This window comes from Sciurus vulgaris, assembly GCF_902686455.1.
Source record: "Sciurus vulgaris genome assembly, chromosome: 12".
Classification (NCBI taxonomy): Eukaryota; Metazoa; Chordata; class Mammalia; order Rodentia; family Sciuridae; genus Sciurus; species Sciurus vulgaris.
The window spans coordinates 26,764,115-26,787,437 of NC_136473.1; the positions used below are offsets into that span (position 1 = coordinate 26,764,115).

Genomic DNA, 23,323 nt, shown 5'->3' on the forward strand with positions numbered 1-23,323 from the left:
GCTGAAAAGATGCAAAGGTCTTTTGTTTCTTGATGAGGCTAGATAGACTTTTAACTAAAAAAACTAAACTGTCAAACACAAAGCAAATTTTAAAATTCCACAAAAATTCTTTTAGTATGTTCACATCTGCATGTCATTTGTCCTTAATTAACCCTATCAGAAATCAGGTAACTAGAAAAATAAAATGCAGGGAGTAAGATTAAATATATTTCTAAACCTAGCTAATGTTTATGCTGCAGAACCCTTTTCTACTGCAAAATACTTGTTTTATTTTTTGTTTTAAATCTTCAATGGTCTGAAAAGTATGCATTTAAATTTAATGAGAAATTTAATACTGAATGTGAATGAGTTCAAAGGTAGGTAAAAGTAAAAATGCTATCAAAAGGGAACATACTACATTAAAAATAAATTCTCACTGAATTCAAAAAAGGCCATTGTCTACTTATTTCTGATTAAGAACATTCAAACATCATCCACTGAAAGACAGAAACCAGATTGATTGTGTAGCATTCCCATCTAAATTTCAGAATACTTGAGTTAAAGTCCTAGTTCATTCACTTACTTGTGAACTTAGATTTACTACTTAACCTCAATTAGCCTCACTTGGCTGACCCATAAAATGAAGAGTAAGAGATCATCATTCCTTCCCACTAATTCACACTCATAAAGGTTTAGGGTTGGCCCAAGCAGCGAGTGAGGGAAAGCTAACCTATTTAACTCTCTGATACCTTAAAAAATTACCTGTATTTTAAAAAATTATTATTAATTTTGAAAGTTATTAAAAATTCCATATTATTTTCTCATATAACTAAAGCAAACATCAAAGGAAAAATATTAATTTCTCAATGAATTTTTCATTTGTAATCTGCCTATCATCTTGATTTAAGTTACAAATATCACATTGTTTCAATTGCATCTATTTAATAAAAAGTAGCTGTCATTTGACTGACAGTAAGAAATATAGAAAGAAAAGAATAAAATATGCAATCTGTAAAACAGTACTGCTTTTCACTAAATGTTCTCTAAAGAAATACCTTTCTTTTCTGGTGTTTCCCTGTATTCACTCCTATATTACTAGATTAGTTTAGATATCATATCTCTCCATTCTAAGAACTATTATCCATTTCATTTTTCTAGAGAATTATTTCATGCAATATCCATAGGTCTCAGTTAAACACAATCTCCATTTCATTGTTAGAGTCAGTGTGGAATACTTGGGAATGGAGGTGGGGAAGTTGGTACGTGAGTTTTGGGTGTATACATACCTATATTCAAATTCCCACTGTGTCACTAACAGAGTGAGTCATCAAGTGGTTAGGGTTCATTAGCTCTTTAGTAAAGTGGGACTCACATTAACTCAGAGGGTTGCATCAAGAGTGAAATGAAACAATACAGATCTGATGTTCAATAAATGGTATCTGCTACTGCGCATAATTGCTGCAATCTGTAATCAAGACTACCCCATGTTAACTATGCCACCATTAAATTATTTTTCAATTGCTGCATGTCTTCATGTCCACTTGCATGCATATATTTCAGATTTCAATTACAAATTCTTCAGATCAGAATTGAAGACCATGCACGTAATGCATCACAGCCATTCTGTCACAGGGTTACTCTTAACAAGGGCCTCTGAAAGGCACCACCCTGTCTTGCTTCATTCAGCAAGATCTAAGCAGGACATGCAAAGACTAAAATGTCAGTGCCCTGCTCTCAAAATTTTGCAATTCGTTTGTTTAAATAGAATAAATATGAGTTACCAACCATTGAACTGTAATCATTCCCAGAGGGAACACTCAGAAAATGCATGATCATGGTAGGCGAAGGTGGTCAAGGAAGATTTTGCAAAAGGTTAAATGTTCCCGACTGTGTTGGACTTGGTGTGGGGAAACACAGAAAGGGACCATCCTGATGAGCAGGGAACACTGAGTCAGAGGGAGCATACCCATAGACTGGAAATATTTTAAAAGATGAAGGTAAAGCAGAATTCCTGCCCCTGTTGAATTGGTCATTTGGCTAAGATGTTTTCGAACTGAAGAGCAAGGAAAAAAGTCTAACATGGTTCCACACAGAGAGAAGCCTACTGAACGATGATCAAAAATATAGATCATGTTGCTGAAATAAAATGATTTTCCTATAACTCATGGATATTAACTTAATACATTTTATGGAAGGTTTCTGTCCTTCACAATCCATGTGACTGTATCAGAGTAGGCATAACTGATTGATTTTACAGTGCTGGGGATAAAACCCAGGGCCTTGTCCATGCTAGGTAACCACTCTACCATGGAGCCACAAGCCCAGCTCCAAGAAGAAGCTTACAATTTGAAAATAAACATGTGTTCTTTTGTTTGTTTTTGTATAGTAGGAAGACTGGTGTTGAAGAATGCAGTTAAATTTTCACAGGAATCAATCAAAGGAACTGTAGGAGTTCTACATGCCTTGATAGGAATGTTAATATCCCAAAATGGCTTAATTTTTCTATTTTATAGTAACATAAAGTTTGTCCCTAAATTGTAAAGATTGTTGAAGAGTAAATATGAATGAAGTAAATAATAAAGCCGATTCCACAGAACACTGCCAAATCCTCCCACATAGTGCACACCACATAACCAAGTATCACATTTAAAAGAATACTTGTGAAATTCTCCTGCAAGAGCATTAAGCTTTATGTTTCTGTAAATTTCCATATTTAAAAGTAAGAATAAGTTGCTGTGGTTATTTGCTTGCATGTGTCTTACTTGGCTGGCTTTTCTGCGTGGCTCTAGAAAATCCTAAGTTATAAAGTCAATTCAGGTTTCAATAAAACATGAACTATGCAGCTGTGAGCTACTCAGACACATGAGCAGACACACGATTCTTTGGCATTTGGGTCAGGCCCCTGCCATAGTACTGGGGCACTTCATCTTAATCTCATGTGTGATAAAATAGCAGTGGCTGCTACATCATGTTTTAAATAAGGTTTGTTGCAATTCTGACTGGATTCTTGAAGTAAACATACATGCCCACATACCTCCTTTTTGTTGCTGTTTTAACTTATCAAAGAGTAAAGGTATTTGAACCAGGTCTCATTAATATTAATATTGACTGTTATTTTGTTCCCTGAACACTGTCGCTTTGTTATACTAAATTAAAGCTCTGATGGAAACATCCAATTAATCCTCCATAAGAAAATGCATTAGTGTGTCACAGTTAATAAGCAGTTCAATGTAATCATACCTTGATTATTCTGAGCCGTTCAGTCCTTTGCACAGGGTGCTTAGAACCAGAATGGCTATTATTAGTTCCCTTAATGATTGCTCATACAGGAGAAAAAAATGGATCGTTGCTCTCCTGTCAGATAGACAAATAATCTTTTTCTCTTTCTTTTTTTCTTTCTTTCTTTTCTTTTTTTTTTTTTTTTTTTTTTTTTTTTTTTTTTTTTTTTTTTTTGAAAAAGATAGGAAAGGAAACTAAATAGAAAGAATTAGATTACTTCTTAGTATAAAGGGAAAATCTCTGGGATTCACAGGGTGTGATGATGAACTCAAAGTTCGTTCCCATGCCCTCATCTACCAAACCTCAGAGCACTTGGGCCCTAGGAACAGTTTTTGGGAATGAAATGAGGCTTCTTCTGGCCAAGTCAAAAGATGCATAAAACACTCCCTCAGACTGTGGGCTGCCTGCAGGAGCCTCAACAAGCTGAGAGGCATAGGAGCCGAGATCTTACCTTAATGAGAATCTGAATGGACCCCGTGGCTTTTGCAGATATGAAGTACCAGAAGCTCATGGTGCAGGCAGCACTGGATTCTTGCCACATGGCGCTCTTGAAGTGGGCTTTGTCACCCCAAAGGCCCACTGGTGTGGCCTCCAGATACATGAAATGCCCTAGAAACAAGGGTGGGATTCAGATAGAACCAAAATAACAATGAGGAGATTATTTTAGTTTTTCCATCTTAGTTAGGGTTTTTAATTACATTTCATAAGATCTGAGCTGCCAACACCATTTCCATCTGAAAGAGAGAATAAATCTAATAGCCTTGTCCCTAGCTCACTGACAGGACAATTTCCAACTGTCTGTGCTTTTAGTGAAGTGCTTCACAGCGTGCAGATTAACTGATCTGACAGGATATTTATGCCATCAGATCAACGAGACAGTTATAGAAATCATTTAATGGACTCCTTTAGCTATCCAGTTATTATAAAACAATGCCACAGTTCCCTGTGAAATCTAAATAAGGGAATATGATGTGTTTTCAAATATTCAGTCACCTGATGAGCGTGTAAATAAAATACTGAGAATTTTAATATGCAACATGAGAGGGAAGGTATTGAGTTTACTCTTGTGTATCAAAATTTTGTGTATGGAGGGCTGAGTGTTTGAATGGGATTTAGGTCTTCCATTCCCTGACTTGGTAAACCTCGCTTAGTTGATTTTTTAAAACAGACCTATGGAATATCAATATTTAAACATCTTTTCACAATTTTGTAGTAGACCCTAGTCTTGGATCTTTCTGATATTGTTCGCTCCTTGAGCAATGAGTCTGAGTTTTATGGCAAAAATAATCCACACCCGATACTCTTAACATACGTGGTTTTGCAGTTACATTTTCACAGTCTCTCCACAGTTTACAAACACCTTTCCCCTTATATACATCATCTCCTGTGATCTGTACAACCTCTGCTAGCTACACAGTGACAATTTCATGATGTCCATCTGACAAATGAAGAATCTGAGATTCTGAAAATTAAGTGACTTGCTGATGATCAAACAAGTGTATGAATTTAGGGTTACGTACTACAAGTGCATGCCATTTGGGAATGATATCTAATGACAGCATACTTTATCACCTGCCTATCAAAACAGTGGCTGACATTAGAGTTTGGCTACTCACTGTTGTGGGTTGAATTGTATCCCTCCACAACAACAACAAAAAAAAAATTACTGAAGTCCTAACCCCCAGTCCTTTTAAATGGAAATGGGGTCTTTGTTGATGATGAAGTAAAGATGAGGTTATCTAATCCAATATGATTGCATCCTAATAAAAAGGGGGAATTTGGACAGAGAAAAAACACATGCATCAAAAGAAGACAATTATGAAAACATAGAGGGAACCACCATCTGCAAGCAAGGAACATTTAAGACTTTTAGAGCCAAGGAGAGAGGTATGGAGGAAAAGATTCTCCCCAAGGACCCTCAGAAGGAAACAACTCTGCCAGCAGCTTGATCTTGGACTTCCAGCCTTCAGCACTGAGTCAATAAATGCCTCTTGTTCAAGACACCCAGTCCTGGCCATGCCCAGTGTTACAGTGGCCACAAACACTGTATGCTGAACTGACTTGCAGAGTCACCGTGGTTGTCTCTCCAGTTACTCTCATGGAAGACAGGAGATGTACCTTGTGGATATGATCAGGGCAACCATAACAATCTAATCACCTACCATTTTCATTTCCAAGTGTGTGGTCTTTGGGAGGTCGGAGACTTTGATGAGAGCCAATCCCCAAAACCCAATCAAAGTTTTCAGCCAGGGAGTTCTGCCAGCCACACCAGCCTTTTTCAAAAGTACAGGAGCCACCACATTCATTTTCATCAGTATTATCTCCACAGTCGTCTACAAAATCACAGCTTTGCTCTGCTCTGTAGCATTTGCCATTTTGACATTCCCGATAGCCATGTGGGCAGTAACCTAAAAAAAGAAAAATGGAAAAAGAGGGATGGAATATTCCAGTCACATTCAAGTGAGGTATAAGACAGAGTAGATTCATTATAATATATATAAAAAATATGGTGTTCTTAAGAATTTGAGGTACCTGACCCCCTATCTCTTTCTTCTAAGCTGCTCCAGAGTTCTGGCCTAAAGATCATTTACAAGTGAAAAAAATTTAAAAAGTATCACCTTATTGATCCAGGAAAGTACCCCAAAACTCCCAAAGCTGCATTTAAGAATATTAATTATATCTAAGAGTCAAAGTGAAGTCTTCCATTTTTTACCTTGAAACAAAATCTTTAGGGTGCTAAAGAGCTCATGCATTACGGGGAATTTGGAAGTACATTCTAGCATCCATTTATTCCAATGTTTCTCAGAAACCAAACATATACAAGATGCTTCCTCAGAAGCAGCATCATAAATATATAGCTAATGCACGACTTCCAACAATTTTTTCTTTAAAATGCGTATTTATTTGTCAGCTGTTTGGAGTTTTAGAAGCAACTTCCCTGCAAAGCAACACCAGCCATAGATATCTCTTTACAAAATCTAACAGAAAGAAGAATACTTTGGAAGACTGCTGATGTTTATTAGTTATGTGACATGGTTCTTACTGGTACTTGATGAACTTTAGGTTCCTTGTCTAATAAGAGAGACAGAGGGAAAAAGAGAAGCAAAATCCTAGAGAAGTTGAGCTAGCTTAAGAGATTACTGATCAAAAAGCCTAGAATAATGCCTGGACCTTAGCAGGTGATCAGTAAATATTAGTCAAATAAATGAATGAGTGAAATCAACTGCTTTGGAAATGATAAAACATTTTAACATGGACTTTGAAGGTATCACAATTACACTCTTCCAATATTACAAGAGAACATAACCATGATAAAGAGCAAAATTTCAGAAGGAAAGTTTCAGAAACTTTTCCAACTTGAGACATTAGCTTCACATTTGATCTCTGACAGCACGGAATCAGAAATGCTCTTCTGTTTTCCCTACCTGGCAGGAGAGGAGCTGATAGTACTACTTCTTGCTTTATTTCTTAAGTGGTGGCTCCCACGGCTAGACGCAAGTTGCCTGATGGTTGAGGCTGGTGTGGTTCAGAGGTAGTGAGTAATGTTTCAGGGGTTTATTGTAAGGTGGTCTGGGAACTTTTTCTGGTAAAACCTCTGCTATAATTTGGGTGTGAGATGTCCTCTAGAGACGCATGCTTTGGAGAGTTGGTCCCCAGGATAGCACTACTAGAAGGTGGTAGAAACTTTCAGAGTTAGGGCCCAGTGGAAGGTCTTTATGTCACTGGAAGTATTACTTTAATAGAGATAGTAGGACTTTAGTCCCTTCTTTTCCTTTTTTCCTTCCTTCCTTCCTTCCTTCCTTCTTTCCTTCCTTCCTTCATTTCCTTCCTTCCTCCCTCCCTCCCTCCCTTCCTTCCTTCCTTCCTTCCTTCCTTCCTTCTTTCCTTCCTTCCTTCCTTCCTTCCTTCCTTCCTTCCTTCCTTCCTTCCTTCCTTTCCTCCTTTTCCCAGTCATGAAGTCAGCGCTTTTCCTACGACATTTACTTCTGCTATGATGTACTGCCCCACCACAGGCCTTAAAGCAATGGAATCAATCAATCATGGACTGAAACCTTCGAAGTTATGAGCCAAATAAACCTTTCCTCTTTATATGTTGGTTATCTCAGGTATTTGTTATAGTGACAGAAAGCTAACTAATACGACCTTATCCAAACTCCTCTTTCCTGAATCAGCCTCAAATTTTAAACAACAGATGGTCAAGAGGAAAGAAGTAGAAGAGTAGTGCAGTTTCAGATAGAAAATGTTGGGAAGGAAATGTGTTCTGAGACTTGTACTCATGGTTTTTCCTAGACTGCTTATTAACTGCTTGACTAAATGGTCTTTCCTTTTGCAAACACTTTTAAAATAAGCTTCAACTATGCATTCTGTCTCTAACCAAACTTTTTCTGTCTGGGTTAATTAATTGCTAATATTATCCTTTTAGCAGTATGGGATTAAACTTTTTGTTTAGATGCCTGGTCATCTTAGTAGATTGGAAGTAAGACAAAAAGACTTGCAATGATGCTTCAATTACACAGCTTGGTTCAGAATCATGACATTAAAGCTTTTTCAAGCTACACAGAAATGGAGGTCATTTACATCAACTCTCTCATTTGGAGATGAGAAAACTCAGGATTCACAAGCTAAATGACTCCTGAATTTTTCCAAAGCAGAAGTGTGATTTAGAAGCAGGTCTCTTGTCTTCTGAATTGTTTTTTAAAAGCCATAGATTTAAAAAGAAGGGTAGCGGATAATGAGAGCATGTCAACTATCTCAGGGACACCATCACTGAGGACCAGGAAAGGTGGGGCTGGCCACCAGATGCATCATTTCTAAAGGAACTGTTGAGCACCTGAGAAATTACTAGATCATTTAATTTTATACAAGTTGGCATTTGTATTGATTCTGTCAATTTCAATTTGTTTGAAGATAAAAAAACAAAACTGTCTCTTATGATGCTTTTCTCTAAAGTGACTGAATTAAGCTACAACCTAGTTCTTTCAAAATCAACAAGAAATATATAATGAATTCAGACATAAGACACAAATCAATACAGCTAATATTTTAGAGTAGTAATAAAGTTTTACACTTTAAGAGCAAAAATAGCTGCATGAATAAAATATATAATAATTTAAATACTGTACAAACCTAAATTTGAATACAGTTTCTACATTGATTTAAAAAAATCACTTCCTTAATTTTTCAATCTATAAAATAATACACAATAATATTTTGGTAAATGCCAAAGAAAATTATCGACTGATTTTTTTTACCTGTTTCCAAAATATTTTCCATGTCTTTGTTTTGTTTTGAAAAAAAAAAAAAGAAAAGAAAAGATAAAAGAAACAAAAAAGAGAGTGAGAGAGAGAGAGAGAGAGAGAGAGAAAAGCTAATTAAGAGTAGGGCATGTATCTTTAAGTGATTCTCTTTTTAAATTCTTATGAAGTTATGCAGGTTTGATTTTTTTGAAAAAATAATATATTGCTTATGTTAGGCAGAGACCATGTTGGTAGGACATTCCATTTTGCAAAAAGGAACAAATTATAAAATTTGAGGACCTTCAATGTGTATCCTAGAGTCATCTGAAACAACATGTTTAATCTAAACACTGACTCCTCCTCCCTGAACTTTCACATGAACAGTTTTCTCCACTTCTGGGAATGGCAGCTTTATACTTTGAATTACTTAGGGGAAGAAATCTTACAAGCAGCACTGTGTAGTAATGAAGCTACGGAGTATTTTTTTACTTTTCCTTTTTTTTGTTCATGTTTGACTTGACTGCTGACAACCTCTAAGTTTCACTCTTTTCCTCCCTCTTTGTGCCTCACATCTAGGAAACCTGATTAGAAAGTCCAAGAGCTGTCTCCTTGAACAGGAAGTTCAAACCCCTTAAGCCCCCACCTGTATGCAGGTCTACCCCACTAACCACCAGAAAAGTCCCTAGCCAACTCCCCTCCCATACTTTCTCAAGTTATTTTGGGGCATGTTTGAGAGTAAACTTGTTTTCCCCTAAAGTCCCATTTTAAAACTTTTCAAGACTTCTTGGTGTGTATATGATGTCATCAGTCTCATATCCAATCAAATTTTGGATGTGAGTTCAGTTCACATCTGTTGATGACAACAAAGCCCCAGGGAAATAAAGTTATCATATGTAAACTTTAAAAATCTCATTAATTGCTTGTAATCTTTTAGCAGATTCTGTCAATTTCCAACCCTACCATTAGAATACATCTACAGATATATTTTGGTCAAAGTCACTATTATTTTGTATGATTTTATTACCTTGCTTTCCTAGCTAATCTCTGTGCCCCTAACCTCACACCCTATGGCCCATTAATTAATAAAGAACCACATTGGCCTCAACCTATAATATTTACAAATATTTCTTCCATATAAAGAACCAAGTCTTCTTGAAAAGATTGTCTCTTTTGTGCTGAGGAAAACAAAGTTCAAGATAAGCCTGGGATGATGGGTGTGAGCACATAAGCATGCCAAAAATTAAGAAAATGCTAAAAAAAAAAAAAAAAAAGAACATCATAGTAGATAAAGAGATAACTTCTGTTTCCAGCTATGAGGAAGAAAGATAGGATGAAATTATCCTTCAGCTAAAAGCAATTGGGACCCAGGGCAAAATACATTAAACAATTGTTTCCCGACATTGAACAACAGGAAGCACAGGACTATGATCCCCTAGAGAAAGGACACAAAGCCAGAGCCTATCATCGCCCTGGACATGTGCTTAGAGGTACTTTCCAGGCTGAAGATCTACAAGAGAAAACCAAGAAGAAAAGAGGTTTCAGCAAATGGAGGAGACAGAGGCTGGGATGGCTGGAATTTGCAAGGCAGAGCAGTGGAGGAAAAGGAACTGTGTATAGGAAGAGATCCAGAGATGTGCTGAGTCTTTGGCCAAATTCCAACTGCATATGTGTAGGGCAGAGTTCACAAAGAGAGAAAAAGAATAATTTCCAAGAAAACAATAACTAGGAGCTAGGAGCTAAAATATTTCTGGTGTTCACAGAAAGCCAGACATCTTTGCGTTTCTACCAGCCAGAGTGGATGGTCATTGATAAATACATAGGATATTCAGCAGGAACTCTAGAAAGAATCCATGCTACTAATGGGTCCAAGTAGTTCTAGAATGAAGTATTCTTTAAATTATGGATTGGAAAACTGCAATGCCAAGGTCAAATCCAGTCCAGCACCTGTTTAAGTAAGTAAAATTTTATTAAGACCTAGCATGCCCACATCACAGGTTTACATATTAGAATACGGCTATTTTTAGATTGAGCAGAGCTGAACAGTTGCAACCAAGACTATGTGACCTGTAAGAAAAAAAATATCACGCTGGAACTTTATAGAAAAAAACTTCCTCATTTCTATTCTAAACCTGCCCTGAAAGAAAGGCTAAAAACAAGTTCCAAAAGGACAAAACACAACCATGAGCAAGTTAACTTCCTTCCAGGACAAATTTCATCATGCTTGAAAGAAAGAATGTACCAAACTACAGGACTTAGCAACACAGAATTCAAAATTTCTGAAGTATCAGGAAATATGATCTATACCAGGAAAAAAAATAACTAATAGAAGCAAATGTTGATATGACAGGGAGGGGGTGGTGAGATTGGGAGATGTTGGTCAAAATTAAAGTTTTGTTTAGACAGAATGAATAAGTTCAGGGGACCTATTGTACATTGTGATGACTACAGTTAACACACTGTATTCTTGAAAATCATGAAAACAGTAGCCTTCAAGTGTTCTCACTACAAAATATAATATGGATGTGAGGTAATACACATGATAACAGGTTCAATTCAGTCATTCTACAATGCATATATATTTTAAACATGCTATACTTGATAAAGATATACATGTCTTTCCAGTTAAAATAAAGAAAAAAGAATATGAATATGACGCACTGAGAGAATTATCAGAAAACTTAACATAGCTATTATAAATAAGTTCAATGCATTCATTTATGATTTCACAAAATCTATAAAAGGCTACTAGCACTAAGTTAAGCAAGAGTATATATCATCACTGTACAAAGATCAATTACATTTATATATGCTAGCAATAAACTAGAATCTGAAATTCAGAAAATGGAAAATTTTTTTCAATAACACACCAAAACATGAAATTCTAGTTATAGAATATAACAAAATTCATACCAGTTCTTTATACAGTGAAAACTAGAAAACATTCACAAATAAACATAAAAACCCCCAAATAAATAAGATTTTATATCTGAAACAACTATAAATTATTCAAAACTCATTCTCATCATTTTGATATAATTCTAATCAAATATTTAGAATGCTTTTTTAGAAATTTGCAAAATTATTCCAAAAAGTATATGGAAATTCAGAGCCCCTAAATCAACTGAAGAGTTAACCATCTTATAGTACCTGATGTAAGGACATATTATAAAGCTACAATGAGTAAGATGACATGATATTGATTAATGAATAGACAGAATAGTGGATTGGGATAATATCATGATCAACTGATTTAAGTCAAGAAAGTATGCAGTATTTTCCCAAATATACACAAATTGACTCTAATTATGAGGAGAAATCAACAAATTGAGAGATAGTCTTCAAAATGAAAGCCTCATCCTTTCCAAAGATATCAAGGCCAAGAAAGACAAAGACTGAGCACTCTTTTAAATTAGAGAAATATGCAGGCATATCAAATCTACGTGTAGTTGTCGGTAGGTATGGATTCCTGGATATCAAAATTTATGGATGCTCCAGGTCTCATGTATAATGTGTAGTACTTGCATAAAACCTATGTGCATTCTCTTTTATATTTTAAATCATGTAGATTCCTTATGATGCCCAAGATATTGCAAAAGTCATGTAAACAGCTGTTTATATTATATTGTTTATGGAATAATGAATCCGAAGGAATAGTGTGTGCATCTTCAGTGCAGATGCAACCATCAATAGCCTACCTCTATATTATAAGTCATTAACTACAAAACTTTTTTTTTTCAATTGTTTTTGATTCACAGGTAGTTGAATTTGAGGAGGCATCATAAAAGTGATGGTCATTTTATGGTCCATCATCCTACACAGGATCCTGAATGAAGTAAAGAAAAAAATTACATGATATTCCCTTGCCAGACACTGATGATACCAGCAACTTGGAAGGCTAAGGCTGGAGGACTGTAAGTTCAAGGCCAGCCTCAGCAACTTACTGAGACCCTCTCTTAAAACACAATTTTTTAAAAAAGGGAGTTGGAAAGCACCTCTGGGTTTAATCCCAGTACCAACAAAATAAAAATAGGATATTTTTAGGACAGTGGTAAAATGTGAATGATGTATCTGTAAGTAAGATAATAGTATACTAGTATTTAATTTACTAATGCCATATTTCTTAATTTGATTACTATGCATATAAGTGAATATCCTTCACATTAGGAAACTGAATTATTTAGAATAAAAAGGCATGGTAGTATCTTCAACTTACTCTGAAATAATTCAGAAAAAGTCAGTTTTCTATAAAACAAATGGAAAAAATGACAATTTGTGAATCTCTGTGAAATGTAGACATGAATTCTCCTACAATTCTCAGAACATTTCTGTGAATTTGAATTATTTCAATTTTTTAAGTCATTAAAAATGTAAAACTTTAAAAGTTACAAAAAAGAAAAGAAAAACCTCCAAAGGTATCACCTTGACCCCCATTTTCTTATCATTGCCCTTCATCCAAAGACTACCAGATGCACACCTGTACTTGAATGAGTTGGGTTTATTACTTGTTGCAGTAATGGAGAACACACACGTTAGGGAATTGTGGAGCATTCAGTTAAAGGATGTCAATATAACTTGCTATAGGAGTGAGGCTTTGGTCCAAGGAATTGAAGGTTTGCTCTGAATTGGGTATATGAGGAAGCAGGGACCATACTATAATTGCTTATCTTAATAAGTCTTATCTAACAAAGGCAATATCAGAACAAGCTAGAGTTGTACTTGGTTAGAGGTGGCTTTCACTCATATTGATCAGGATAGGGTTTCTCTTGGTCTTGCTTTTAGCTCAGACAATGTTCATGTCTGATCTATTTTCAAACATACTCACAAAATGATCTTGATTTTTTTAAAAAAAATTCTTAGTTGTAGATGGACACAATACCTTACTTTTGTTTATGTGGTGCTGAGAATTGAACCCAGCGCCTCACATGTGCTAAGCAAGCGCTCTACCACTAAGCCACAACTCCAGGCCTGATCTTGTTTTTATCTTGACTCATCATGATCCCAGGATAGATTTGTTTGACGATGAGGTCTTGAGAAATTGTTCATTTTTGAACACAAAAGACTAGCCATAAACCTCAGACCAGCTTATAGCAACATCAAGGCCTCATCAATTGTACCAGTCCAGGTCCTGAATGTCAAAGACTGCTTTTCTTTTTCTCACTATGCAATTTTATTTATGTGGCAACAGAGTTAGATGAACCTCTACATGGTGAAACGAAATCAATTGATTATTCTCTTCTGGTTATTCTCTTGACATACACGTCTATCATCAGATTGAGAGATCCTGAAACATTTTAAATGTCTTCATATTTGTGACTTGTGAAAGTTTCTTCCTTTATCCCCCTTCGTCATTTGCCGCAAAAATTTAAAAAATATGAAGGTGCGGTGGGGCCTGCTTTACAAGCAGCAAGTAATGTTGGAATGCTAGCATGGAAGGAACTAATATTCAAAAAGAAATTCTAGAAAATATTGATGATAGTAGCCTTAAAGAATTGAAGTGGGGGAGGGGGGGAGAATTACAATTTTCATTTAAAAAAAAAAAAAGGAAAATTTGGAAATAAACCTAGACAAGAAAAGAAAGCTTTGGGCCTCAAAGGAGTAAAGCCTTATGTGGGTCCCACCTGGCTTGAAATTGCAGTATGGCAGAGACTGGTTCGTGCACAGGGGGTTTCTGTGTTTCTGTTTCCTGGCAATGTTTACTAGCCCTAGGCTCAGCTCTCAACCAGAAACAAATTGAAAGTTCATCCAAATAATGTTCCTACTTCCTGCACCTTCTTTATTCCAAATAACATCAATTCAAATATTCAGTGTACTTTCTAAAATCTTGATCAACAAGACAAAATTTACATGACCAAAGTTACCACTGACATTCATTTAAAAAGACATTTTCAGAAGCAATGGCTTATTCCTTCATTTTAAATAGTATCCAGTTTTAATACCTAGGGCTTCAGAAATCTTTATATTGTATGTTAACATAAAATTAATTCTTATTCTACAGTGACTGAGCATTCTAGCAAGAAATCCAGTGATACCCAGAAAAACAAAAGTTCCTTAATGATTCTAACTTAGAGGAACTTTCTGATGCCTTGTTATGAATGATTTGTTCACACCAACTTTCTAGTTTTATATTTTCATGCAGGTAAGACATGAGAGTGATCCCCCAAAATTACTATTTTCTGAAATTTTAAACTAGGAGAACATGAAGAAAATCCAGCAAATTCCTTTTTGCTGTCAATAAATGTAAAACCTAAGAGTTTGTCATGGTGTTTCAAGAGCCTGGTAGAGGCGTAGAATATTCCAGGGGAACTGGTTTTACCTTCAGTCTCACAAACAGAGCAGCTGCTATGAGACAAGTTGGAGCTTGAAGTATGATCTTAAGTCAAAATCATTTTAGCAAAATTATATTTTCTGTTTTGCGGAATCAAATTTGTCAATATTTCCTTTTTATGGTTTTCAGTAATCTAATATTAAATAAAATTCTCTCTCCTTTTTTATAGTACTGTATGATTTCACTTGTTTTTGTTTGTTTGTTTTAAACCTTGATGTACCTGAAATTTTCTGGGGCATTTGGAATGAAGAATGGTTAAGATTTTTTGAGTGAGAATGAAAGATACCAAGGAGAGATTGATGCTTGTATTTATATATACAGAAAAAGAGGAACACACATACACACTGTCTCTCTATATATCTACATACATACTGCTGTATTTATTGAAAGTCTCTGGAAAGATACACAAGAAATTAGTAATTTCTCTGGAAATAAGAACATAAGCACAGAAGCCATAAAAATTGCATGTGTATTAAACAAACATTTGCTTTTTATAAAAAGTAATATAGTGGAGCTAGAACAATGTTCTACCAGGGGGTCATTCTAGGGCAAAGAAAGGGTTGAAGGAAGCCTGGATAGTTTTCAGGACACCATGATTTGTGAAGAGTAGAAGACAGAACACTCCACTCTAGATGGCTGTGGAAGGAATCCTGAATTAAGAAAGAATCTGCTTTTGTTGAGAAAAGGAGATTTAAGAAAAGATATGCTCTGTGAAAACATCTAGGATCTGTACTAAATTTATATTGGACACCAGAATCAAAAGGTAAAGCAATAGGAAAGTCACGAGAAGTGATATAAAAGAACTGAAGAGGACCTCAGTAGTTATCCTTGTTACCTGTTTCTCCCTCTTTTCTTATTCAATTGGTCACCAACACCTTCCCATTTTACTTCCTAAATATCTCTTATATCATCCACTTCTCTCAAGGGACTTCGAGGGATAACCATCTCTCTCCTCAACTAATAAATAGCTTCCTAATTGTTTTTTTCTGTGTCTATTCTTGCCTCCTGCAATTCCTGTCCTTGGTCAACAGATTGATGACTTTGAAATGCTAATTAGATCACCACCATGCGTCAAAGTCTTTAATGGCTTCCTATCACAAACAGTTTAAAAATCAACTTCATTATCATGACACAGAATCAATTCAAAGTCTGTGGGTTACTCACAGATCACAGTCTGATCTCTTAGCCTGGACTCCCCGCCAGAGACAAAATGGCCTTCTTGCAGCCTCTCTAACCACAGACACTTAAACATTCTGGGCCACCTGCCTCCAAGACTCTTTGAAATTCTAGCACATTTCAGCTCCATAGATCGCCACTTCCCTGAAGAAGCCTTGTTTCTGATCCCTGTATTATAAACTTGATGGCACCAAGTACTTCTTCACAGGACTTAAATAAGATTAGTGCTATTTTTGTTTGGATGGCTATTTGTGAATTAAATATCACTAGTTTGTAAGGTCCATGAGTGACAGAAGATGGCTTGTATTTAGAAAGTACTACCTGCATATTTGCTGGATGATAAAGAACAAAATGAATGAATGAATGAATGAATGAGCTGAATGAATCAACAGAGAGGCACAGGCCAGTGAGTGAGTGACAGCGTGCTTGTAGATGGTTGAATAAAAGATATATCAGCACTTTGGTTGTTAGACAAGGATGACAGGGATTGGGGCAGCAGTGGATTGAAGAACTCAGGGATACCAAGATGAGGGCTTGACAGAGAAGTAATCACCTATGACCCATCTATTGCAGTAAAAATGACCAACATGGGGTGGGGGTCTTTCTTTTGTTTTCAACATTGACAACAGCTATTCAGTTTCTTCAAAATATACATTTCCAAAAGTTTAAACAAAGTTTTCCCTATTATGTCCACAGAATTCTACAATCCCAATCCCAATTTAATAATGTCTTTCTATAACTTTATTCTGTTGCTAATACAGGTAAAACAATTTTGTGTAATGATACAGAGATAATTATCAAATATAAAAGGCAAAATAAAATAAAGAATTTAAGCTAAAGTCTATTATTAGGGAAAAAAAATCCATAGTATTTGTGTGTATAAATGCCACTTCCATTGGTGTAGTATATTCTAAAATTAATTAAGATAAATTATACTTGAATTTATTTCAGCGCAGATATTTGTGACTTTGTATATGTATTTCATAGCAAGTGGTACAAAATTCTTTTAATAGGATTAGCACATGGGCTCCTTGTCCCTAAAATGTTTATCATCTAACTAGGGTAAAACTTTTTCAGTATTTGTGTGTGTGTGTGTGTGTATGTGTGTGTGTGTGTGTGTGTGTGTGTGTGTGTGTGTGTGTATGTTTGTTAGTATATTCATATGTAGTGCACATATGTATATATTATAGTGCACATTTACTACATATATGTATGTGTCACACATATGTATGAAATTACTACATATACTTATGTACATATGAATAAAACCTATTTAAAAGCAACAAAAAAGTAATTTTAAGTGAATAATAGAATTAGTCATAATGATAACTATTAATCGCCTCTTATATGATATCTCTTATGTTAGGCATTTTAAAATATTGTCTCTGATCCTCATAACCACCATCAGGAATGTTGGTTATCTATCCTCATTTTCAAGAGATGAAGTTAAAGATAAGAAAACTAAAGTAAAAATTTCCAAAGCTCTAATGTAGAGTGTGTGTCTGACTTCAAAGTAACTAATTTTATTAATACTTATCAAAAATAAAAAGAAAACAGTAAAATCTATTGACTGTTTATTCTGCTGGGCCCTCTGGGAGAGTTTACTGTGCTTGTCATATAATCATCAAAGTCATCGTACGTTACACATATCAAATATTTATTATCATGCTTTTTTGGACCAGGCAATAAATTCATAATACTAAATAGCTAATATGATAAAATCAACTCAATCTAAAATATTCCAGGGAAAGGCTTCATGTCTTACTCTCATGTCTCCCTTTCAGCTGGACACCATAGCCCAGTTTATATTGCTGTGCCCACTGGTAACTCAATACAACAATAAAAAGAGTATGACTGTCACATTGTTTCAGGCAAGAACAACAAAGAGACCTTTGGAAGGCCCCTGGTTAACCCTGAATGGATGGCAGCCTCCATGAACACAGGAGCCCTGGGCTTGCTGTGTCCTGGAGACTCTCCCAACAGAGTGCAAGGATTGACAGATATGGAGTCAGTTTTGCTAGAATCACCAAGTATTTCATCTGGTCAGCTTCAGCCTCTGGAATTGAGGGCAAGCGGTTGTGTGTCTTAGTTTAACACCTGAAAAGCTTGTACATATTTCAAAAAATGAATAAACAATTTCAGAGAGACTGGCACAGACAAATTTAATTACTATTGTTATGTTTTATTTATTTTCCATATGAATTCAAGTGACCAAACTGATAAATTCATTGAATCAGTGGATAAAAAGGGACTACTAGTACATTGAATCTAAATATAACTTCAGAACCTAAAATGGTCTTACAGAGGTAATAAGTAGGCACAAACTTACTCTGAGAGTTCTGTAAGAGGGGACTATAAGATAAAATCATACCATTTGCTTAGGAGTAACATGGTACTTCTGACACAATATTGGAAAGAAATTTCTTCCATAGATCTTCAATAACATAAAGAACAAATTTTAAAAAGAATAAATTGAATCTAGTGGATTTACATTTTTCAACAAGACCAAAAAACACATCAAAAGAGTTTTTTTGTCATTATTTCATTTATTCCTTTGCATTGTGGTTGGGATCTGGAATGACCACCCATGTCATGTGTTATGTTCAGAGGTGAAATTAGGGGCTCCAATCTCATCAGTGGCTTAATCATTTGAATGAACTACTATAGGAAGGTGGGATATGGCTGGAGGAGAAGGTCACTCTGAGCCATGATGGTTCTGCATTAGTGTTCACTGAACATGGACTGAGAGCTCTCAAACAGGAGCCAAAATAAACATTCTCTTTCTCTAAGTTGTTCTTGTTATTTTATCAGATATTTTGTCACAATGATAAAAAGCTAACAGGCTCTATGTAATAAAAACTGGCCATCATTTCTATGCCAGGCACATTTCCCTGTCACAGGGAGTATAGTGGGAAAGAGGACAAGTACTAGTCCTCATGGTACTTGCTCTCTAGAAGTAAAAGATTATGATCAAGTATACAGAGAAAATAACAGTCAAGTTGAACTTCTGGGGAAGAAGGGATATCTGATACTTTGATGATATTGCTATAGAAATAACATTTGAGTAAAGAACTTAATTAAGTGAAGGAGAAGCCCTGCAGAATAGGGCGAGATAATTGTAAATGCAAGGACTTATGCAGGTAAGAGTTTGCAGTTTTCGAAACTGCACACATGGTCAGATCCCAAGAAGCAAACTACTGCATTTCAGGAAGAGAGTCAGGTCAGCAGGTAGTATCTGCAGTTTTTATGGTCCATTGTAAGGCTTTTGGTTTACTCTGAGAAGTAATTATTTGTCTAGAATTGTGGGATAGTAACATTAAAAATAAACCTGTCGATGTCACATAGAAAATAGTCTTTAAAGAATAGCATGTATAAGAGACCCATTAAGAGGCTGTTATAATAGTCTAGTTAGGCAGTGAGTTAGAATCAGACTCAAGGCATTAAAAATATTAAATAAGGAGTGCCTGGAATGAGTGAGTACACAATAATGTAAACCATTATCATAAGATAATAGTAGCAGTGTTGACAATAAGAAGTAGACAAATAGGAAAATATTTTTTAAATAGAGCCCAGAAAAATATCTGGTAGCTTCAGTGTAGAAAAACAGAGAGATGCTTTTAGGTTTTTTGACATGAGACACTGGTTTAATTATCTAAACATTCACTGATATAGGGGGTAGACAGAAGTCTGAGGCAGAATAAAGATCTACCTTAGGCTTTGTAAAAAATAAAAATTAGTTTTATATACTCTCTCACTATATATATTAGTATACTTAATTAATATTATATTATATATGTAATTAATTTATTAGTATGTCACATATATAAATTAAATATACATTAAAACATACACACATAATAATGCTTATATAATATTATATATCTAGATATAGTATATATATGAAATGTTCACAGGACATTGACATGTATTATTTTATATTCCCTTCATTACAATTCACTGAGAAGTTCAAAGACCAGGTTCCAATTGTATCAAATGAGAAATTAAAATTGAGAGAAGTCTAAATGGCTTCTAAGCCTACAAATCAGCCAATTTACATCATCACAGCAAATCACACATTGGTAAATATTGACCATACTATTGTATTCATCTGACCTCACAGAAGATAGGTAATCCTAAATCTTCCTCCAAGTGTACTATTGATTAGCAATACATATGATGTATTTATACAGACAGGAGGCATAGTCCTAAATGACTTAGAATAGATTGAGAAATGAGTCAAAGACTGAAGGAAATGAAGTAATTAGGATAACCAAAAGCAAATGTAAATTATTTCCTCCTAAAGTTTTTGAAAAATGTAAGAAAAAGTTTAAATAAAAGGAAAATAAGAATCAGTGTAGGGTTGAGGTTGTGGCTCAGTGTAGAGTGCTTGCCTAGCATGTGTGATGCATTGGGTTTGATTCTCAGTACCTCATAGAAATAATCAATTAATCAATCAATAAAATAAAGTTCCATCAACAACTAAAAAAAGTATTTAAAAAAAGAATCAGTGTAAAAATTTTCCTTTTTTTTACTTATTATAATTAAAAATCATAAATTTACATAGGACAATGTTGTTTGATTCATTGTTATTTTTTCCCCTTCCCCTCCACCCCTCCCACCCCTCTTTTCCCTCTATACAGTCCTTTCTTCCTCCATTCTTACCACCCTCCTTATCCCTAACCCTAAACCTAACCCTAACCCTAACACTAACCCCTCCTACACCCCCTTATATGTCCTCATCCGCTTATCAGCGAGATCATTCGTCCTTTAGTTTTTTGATATTGGCTTATCTCACTTAGCATGATATCCTCCAATTTCATCCATTTGCCTGCAAATGCCATAATTTTATCATTCGTCGTGGCGGAGTAATATTCCATTGTATATATATGCCACAGTTTCTTTATCCATTCATAAACTGAAGGGCATCTAGGTTGGTTCCACAATCTGGCTATAGTGAATTGAGCAGCTATGAACATTGATGTGGCTGTATCTCTGTAGTATGCTGATTTTAAGTCATTTGGGTATAGGCAAAGGAGTGGGACAGCTGGGTCAAATAGTGGTTCCATTCCAAGCTTTCTGAGGAATCTCCATGCTGCTTTCCAGAGTGGCTGCACTAATTTGCAACCCCACCAGCAATGTATGAGTGTACGTTTTTCCCCACATCCTCGCCAACACCTATTGTTGCTTGTGTTCTTGATAATTGCCATTCTAATTGGGGTGAGATGAAATCTTAGGGTAGTTTTGATTTGCATTTCTCTTATTACTAGAGATGTTGAACATTTTTTCATATATCCGTTGATTGCTTGTACATCTTTTTCTTTGAAGTGTCTGTTCATTTCCTTAGGCCATTTGTTGATTGGATTGTTTGTATTCTTGGTGTAGAGTTTTTTGAGTTCTTTATAGATTCTGGAAATTAGCGCTCTATCTGAAGTATGAGTGGCAAAGATTTTCTCCCACTCTGTAGGCTCTCTCTTCACATTACTGATAGTTTCCTTTGCTGAGTGAAAACTTTTTAGTTTGAATCAATCCCAGTGGTTGATTCTAGCTTTTATTTCTTGAGCTATGGGAGTCCTGTTAAGGAAGTCTGATCCTAAGCCAACAAGTTGAAGATTTGGACCTACTTTTTCTTCTATAAGATGCGAGGTCTCTAGTCTGATTCCGAGGTCCTTGATCCATTTTGAGTTGAGTTTTGTGCAGGGTGAGAGATAGGGATTTAGTTTCATTCTGTTGCATATGGATTTCCAGTTTTCCCAGCACCATTTGTTGAAGAGGCTATCTTTTCTCCATTGCATATTTTTGGAACCTTTGTCTAGTATGAGAAAATTGTATTTATTTGGGTTTGTGTCCATGTCCTCTATTCTGAACCATTTATCTACCTGTCTATTTTGGTACCAATACCATGCCGTTTTTGTTACTGTTCCTTTGTAATAGAGTTGAAGATCTGGTATTGCAATACCCCCTGCTTCACTCTTTCTACTGAGGATTGCTTTAGCTATTCTGGGTTTCTTATTCTTCCAGATGAATTTCATAATTGCTTGCTCTATTTCTGTAAGGTACACCATTGGGATTTTAATTGGAATTGCATTGAATCTGTATAGTACTTTTGGTAGTATGGTCTTTTGACAATGTTAATTCTGTCTATCCAAGAACATGGGAGATCTTTCCATCTTCTAAGGTGTTCTTTAATTTCTTTCTTTAGTGTTCTGTAGTTCTCATTGTAGAGGTCTTTCACCTCTTTTGTGAGATTGATTCCCAAGTATTTTATTTTTTTCGATGCTATTGTGAATGGGGTAGTTTTCCTAATTTCTCTTTCTGAAGATTCATCACTTATTTATAAAAATGCATTGGATTTATGAGCATTGATCTTGTAACCTGCTACTTTACTGAATTCACTTATGAGTTCTAAGAGTTTTCTGGTGGAATTTCCAGTTTCCTCTAAATATATAATCATGTCATCAGCGAACAGGGATAGTTTGAATTCCTCTTTTCCAATTCGTATCCCTTTAATTTCTTTGGTTTGTCTAATTGCTCTGGCTAGAGTCTCAAGAATGATATTGAATACAAGTGGTGAAAGAGGGCATCCCTGTCTTGTTCCAGTTTTTAGGGGGAATGCTTTCAGTTTTTCACCATTTAGAATGATATTGGCCATGGGCTTAGGGTAGATGGCCTTTACAATGTTAAGGAATGTTCCCACTACCCCAATTTTCTCTAGCGTTTTGAGCACGAGGGGATGCTGTATTTTATCGAATGCTTTTTCTGCATCTATTGAAATAATCATGTGATTCTTAACTTTTAGTCTGTTGATATGGTGAATGACATTTATTGATTTCCGGATGTTGAACCAACCTTGCATCCCTGGGATAAAACCTACTTGATCGTGGCGCACTATCTTTTTAATATATTTTTGTATGCGATTTGCTAAAATTTTGTTGAGAATTTTTGCATCGATGTTCATTAAGGATATTGGTCTGAAATTTTCTTTCCTTGATGTGTCTCTCTCTGGTTTAGTGTCAGGGTAATATTGGCTTCATAGAATGAGTTTGGGAGGGTTCCCTCCTCTTCTATTTCATGGAATACTTTGAGAAGTATTGGAATGAGCTCTTCTTTAAAGGTTTTGTAGAACTCGGCTGAGAACCCATCTGGTCCCAGACTTTTCTTTGTTGGTAGGCTTTTGATGACCTCTTCTATTTCATTGCTTGAAATTGATTTATTTAAGTTGTGTATGTCCTCCTCATTCAGTTTAGGTAATTCATATGTCTCTAGGAACTTGTTGATGTCTTCGAGGTTTTTTGTTTTGTTGGAGTATAGATTTTCAAAATAGCTTCTA

At 35.5% G+C, this 23,323-nt stretch overlaps 1 protein-coding gene across 1 annotated transcript in view; it reads right to left on the minus strand.

Annotated features, from left to right (window-relative positions):
- MALRD1 (MAM and LDL receptor class A domain containing 1) overlaps positions 1-23,323 on the minus strand; it is a gene marked incomplete at its 5' end in the record, with an annotated part of 672,621 nt that overhangs the window by 294,708 nt on the left and 354,590 nt on the right. The window contains 2 exons of the mRNA XM_079107637.1: positions 3,710-3,867; positions 5,421-5,666. Of these exons, the coding sequence (XP_078963763.1) occupies positions 3,710-3,867; positions 5,421-5,666 (404 nt within the window). The remainder of the gene's footprint in view (positions 1-3,709; positions 3,868-5,420; positions 5,667-23,323) is intronic.